The 5232-nt window shown below is 31.2% G+C and overlaps 1 protein-coding gene across 1 annotated transcript in view; it reads left to right on the forward strand.

The window, feature by feature from the left end:
* Nucleotides 1-2385: 2385 nt before the first annotated feature.
* Nucleotides 2386-5232, forward strand: part of LOC101506062 (kinesin-like protein KIN-14K) — a 6880-nt gene continuing 4033 nt past the window's right edge. Inside the window, exons 1-10 of the mRNA XM_073369430.1 lie at nucleotides 2386-2789; nucleotides 2890-3047; nucleotides 3151-3261; nucleotides 3412-3634; nucleotides 3949-4076; nucleotides 4196-4279; nucleotides 4387-4464; nucleotides 4552-4644; nucleotides 4764-4793; nucleotides 4902-5228. Of these exons, the coding sequence (XP_073225531.1) occupies nucleotides 2687-2789; nucleotides 2890-3047; nucleotides 3151-3261; nucleotides 3412-3634; nucleotides 3949-4076; nucleotides 4196-4279; nucleotides 4387-4464; nucleotides 4552-4644; nucleotides 4764-4793; nucleotides 4902-5228 (1335 nt within the window). The 5' untranslated portion in view covers nucleotides 2386-2686. The remainder of the gene's footprint in view (nucleotides 2790-2889; nucleotides 3048-3150; nucleotides 3262-3411; nucleotides 3635-3948; nucleotides 4077-4195; nucleotides 4280-4386; nucleotides 4465-4551; nucleotides 4645-4763; nucleotides 4794-4901; nucleotides 5229-5232) is intronic.

Raw genomic sequence — 5232 nt, forward strand, 5'->3', positions numbered from 1 at the left:
AAATTGTACATAGTTCCTTCGGAAATATTAATATCAAATCTAGAAAGAAAACCAAGGTTGCTTCAATTTTATCACCTAGAAATATAAATATGAAACACATTTAATACACAACTAATATAATTTAAAATTTGAATTTATAAAAGAAAGAATTAAACCTTGTCATCCATCAAACCATTTCCATGGCATAAAATTTATGTTTAAACCAAATTCCACGACTCATTTCTTAGAGAAATTGAAGCAACAAAATCTAATTTTTTTTTTTCCAGACATCAGAGATAAGCACACAAAAAAAATGATATATATAAGGGAGACGCAAAAAATTAGAGATTATCGAAGTAAAGTCTCATGACACTAAAAGAATTCGTAAAATAAAATAAATTTTTTAATTAAATTAATTTAAAGCGGTGATTGCTAAAATAGTGTTTAAAAAACAATTACCTTAAAAAACTGTCAATGTTTTGAATTTCTGGGAATGAAATCAATGAGTACGGAGAGGCTGCGAGCAAACTGATTTCTAATTCTCAGACCAGTACTATTTTGCAAATTCAATTTGAATTGGTGTCCGGTTGGTTGTTCTATATGCTCCAGAGTTAGACGCAATACCAAGAGAACGAAAGTTGTACACAACTCTCTCACGAATAGTAGTCTCAAATCGAGAAATAAGAGTTTTTCGCATTGTTGCTTGAATATTATCACCCTAACAATATGAAACACATTTTTGTTAAATCAATAACATAACAAATAAGTTTGTATGTAATTTAAAACTTTGAATTTATAAAAAAAAAAATATTAAACCTTGTCATCCATCAATACCATTATAGATCATGACAGAAAAATATCGCAATACCATTGGAGAACGATAAAATGAGAGATTATTGAGGAGAAAAAAATGAGAGATTATTGATAAGAGACGATTAACTGAGGACGAAATTAAGAAGGAAATCTGAAGACACTAAAAGAATTAATAAAATTAAAAATTAAAAAAGAATTAGTAAAATAAAATAATTTTTTTAATTAAATTAAGTTGAATCAGTGGTTGATAAAGTCGTGTTTAAAAAATAATTTATTTCTCAACTGTCAAGGGTGTATTGTATTTTATTTTTAATTCATTATTCTTATTTTTTTAATTGGCAATTAATTTCTCAACAGACGCATCCATCGTGTATAAAGTCGTGATGAAATGGAACTTTACTTTTATTGTAAAAACAAAAATCTGTCCAATGAGTTATTATTTCTATTAATAGAAACTTATATTTTTCTAACATTCTACTTAGCTGACACATGTCAAACTTGTCAAATTATTAAGTTTGTTTTATTATAATGTATAGATACGAGGTACTGTACTCGTGTTGGAGGGGTTCCTAAAAGAGAATCGAAAAGTTAATGGGCCGGCCCATGATCCATATGGCTTCAGGTTTAACAGTGGCCTTTGGACATATCCATATTGGAAAGTTTTATCTCATATCCATCCAATTACTCCTACCACATATTTTTAATAAAAATCTAATTTTATTTTTTTTCCAAACACAGTTTAATTTTTCAAAAACATTTGTGTTTCAGAAATTTTTTTCTGTATTTTTCGGAAGACAAATTTCCAATATTCTAAAACACATATCTGTTTTAGAAAATGCAAAGTTCAATTTAGTAGAATAGAAAGAGATTTATTTAAAAAATAAAATAAGTAGTTAGTGTAAATATTGGAGTAAAAGTATAAAGAAGGGTAAGAGTATAAAATATTGGAGCTAATTGTAGAGGAAAAAAAAACCTAGTGAGTTGAGTGATAAGTGATGATAACTAACAGAAAGAAAAAGAACATTATTCTCTGTTTTGGCGGTTGATCCTTTGTGGCGCTGGCTGGCGCCAAACCATTATGACATGACGCACAGAGTTTTTCTCGGACCACTCTGTCTCTCTCATTCTTTTCAACAAACACATTCCCCTTAACTCTAACATTTTTTTCTTTTCTTTTCTTTTCAATTAAATTAATTAATTAAAAACACATAATTACGTACAAATTCAAATGGATGCATGTTTCATTGATTCTCAACTCTTCCTTCAACAACCATTCTTGATTCAACGTCAGCATTCCCAGGTTTGATTTTTAATGCACGCATTTTCTTTTTTATTACATTATTGCTATTTTAATTTTCATAATAATAATCATTTGAATTTGAACATTCTTCAACCGTTGACAAGTCAAATTCAAACTGGAATGTTTGTTTGTTTTGGATTCATGGTAATTTCCTTTCATATTTCAAATATTTTAAAAACATTGCATGCAAACAAAATTGTCCTCTTTACCCGGAAATTTCCATGACCCGTTTTACAAGTTTTCTTCTTTTGTATGTTTCGTATGTTTTGGTGAGAAAACGGTGATCAATTACATTGCAATAGAAACATTGTGCATTTTCTGTTTTTAAGGGTTTTTTTAAATCCTGTTTAGCTATCTAATTAAAACACACAAGCTTTGATGTAAAGTACATTGTTTCTTTAACAAGTTAAATAAATTGATATCTGCATATTGATGATTCTGAGTACCATGATTGTGATTTTTTTTCGTTGGGGTGGAATGGTTATGAATTTCAGGGTTTGAAGAGTTCTTTGTGTGATATGACACAAAGGAGATTTCTTTGAAATGTATCTTTGTGGAAATCTGAGGTTGCTTGTCACACCAGGAACCTAAGTAATGAATTCCGCCATAGATAACAGAGAATTAAGTAGTCCAAATGACATTTTCAATGGAATTGAGAGAAATGGGCATTCAGTATCCACTTATGGTGAGGTGAAAGGTATGAAGATCATTGAACTTACACCCTCTTTGTAATTTGGGTGTTATTTTATTTATGTATTCATTTATGTGTTGATCTTGTTCTATTTGTGTATTTTCAGCTAAACATCGATTGGTTTTGGTTCAATGGTTAAATAGTCTTGTTCCTTCTTTGGATTTTTCGACATATGTCACAGATGGTGAGTTAAGAGCATGCTTGAGCAATGGTACAGTTTTGTGCCTGATACTAAACAAGCTGCGGCCCGGTTCCGTGACTATGGTAATACTTTTTTTTTAAACTTCAATTAATTTGAACAATAGATTTGGTAAATTTTATTTTTCGAATTTAGGTATACCTTTTAGTGTGGAATTTTTTTTTGTAGGTCAGTGAATCTGATCATTCTCTCCCATCTCAATCAGAAAATGTAAAAACGTTTCTGAAAGCTTTGGATGGATTGGGGTTGCCACGGTTCGAAATATCAGACCTTGAGAAGGTACAAGTGACTTGACTTTATAAGTATCTTTGAACTTTTTGTATTATGACTTTATGCATACTATAATTATATTTTTGTTGATAATATGAGATTTTCATGAGTTTGGTGCATGCTCCTTGTTGGGTTGCCACTGTCTCTTTTGTTGTGTAGGGATCTATGAAGCCTGTTGTGGATTGTCTTTTAATACTCAGAGCAAAAAGTCTGCAGCATTCTTTGGGAGATAATGTTTCTGTAACCAATTGCAATTCATCAAGTCCTCGTGGGTTTGCACCTTCCAGTTTTCATTATTCACCGCCGCCATTTGGTGTGGACCGGACGAAGGGTTTACCCGAGTCAAGGTTTCATCGTGTTAAGAGTAGCCCTCTTATGACGGGTCCGGTGAATTTTATTAAACTCTCCCTTCTGTATGTGTTTGTTGTACATATAGAGATAATGAGATCCAATTTCCTAAACATAATGATATGTTAACTAAAAGACTTGTCTAGGATGTGTGTAATTTGAATTCTATAAGCAATGTTATTTGAAAAGTCCTAACTTGTACTATAAAAGCTAAACATTGAATTTTGTAAGGCATACATTTTCCTTGAATTTTAAATCCTTAATTATTAGAAGTATTTTCATTAGACCAATTATATGGTATTCTTGTCTTTAAAAGTGATTGGTTCTATTCATTTGAATCTTGTGCAGAACCATCAGCTTCATTAATATACCAAGTTGGTCATAAGTTCCATGAGGTGTTTCAAATTAAACCTGGAAGCTACGCAGATCTTCCTGCTTCAAAAATATCAGAAATGATGAAATCAAACAGTTTAGATGTTAGTTCTTAGATTCAACCATTAGATACAAATTTCATATATGTGCACATGTATACAGATAGGCATGTATCTTTTGTTTTATTCATGACTGATTTATTTTAGTAACTAAATTGTTGCAGAATGCTCCCACCCAGTCGCTATTAAGTGTTGTCAATGGTATTCTCGAAGAAAGCGTCGAAAGAAGAAATGGAGAAATACCTCATGTATGCAAATGAAAATACAAGTATATATCCATGTGAATGACTTGCACCTCAAACTTATGCAACCTATACGGTTTCATAACTATTGTTTATTACTTTTGTTTGTTTAGCGAGTGGCGTGCTTGTTGAGAAAGGTTTCACAGGAGATTGAGAGGCGCATATCAACTCAAGCAGAACATATGCGCATTGTATGTGTATTACATCATTCTCAATAGCTAATTACTTTTGGTTTTCTAAGTCGATTTTCTCATGTCACTTTCTTACACTGTATTCAGCAAAGTAATCTTTTTAAGGCTCGGGAAGAAAAATATCAATCGAGAATAAGAGTACTTGAGACACTTGCATCTACAAATAGTAAAGAGAATGAGGTATATCAGAATATAATTGTCTAGTCATTTTGTTAGAAGTGGGTCTTTTTATATTCTTTCAAATTTTGCAAATTGGTGCAAGTTTTTTATTTATTTATCAGAGGGAATTTTTGTAACAGATATTTGCTAGCCAGCTTCAGCAGTTGAAGGTTGGTTTCTTACTTTGCATCATAAACAACATATTGATACACTACAAAGAAATGATAATACAAGAGGTTTTAATTAGATTCTTTTCATGTTTTGACTCTAAAATACAGGGTCTTATCGTCAAAGAGGAAGAAAAGAAGGAAGATGAAAAAGAAGTTATTAGGTTGACGAAAATGCTGGAGGACAAAATTTTAGAAATTTCAGAATTGAAGCAAAAACTGGAAGCAGCCAAAAAAACAAATGAAGCACAATTCTCACAGTTGGAAGAAGAAGCTACAGATGCTAAAGCAGAAACGAGACATAAATATCAAGAATATGAGTATCGATTAGAAGAATTGAGGAATGAGGTTAAGGAACTTGAGGCTTCTTCGGATTCAAAATATCAGGAGTGGAACATGAAAAAGGACCAATTGCTGTCTGTTATAAATTTTCAATTTATTT

This window comes from Cicer arietinum, chromosome 6, assembly GCF_000331145.2.
Source record: "Cicer arietinum cultivar CDC Frontier isolate Library 1 chromosome 6, Cicar.CDCFrontier_v2.0, whole genome shotgun sequence".
In the NCBI taxonomy this organism is placed as follows: domain Eukaryota; kingdom Viridiplantae; phylum Streptophyta; class Magnoliopsida; order Fabales; family Fabaceae; genus Cicer; species Cicer arietinum.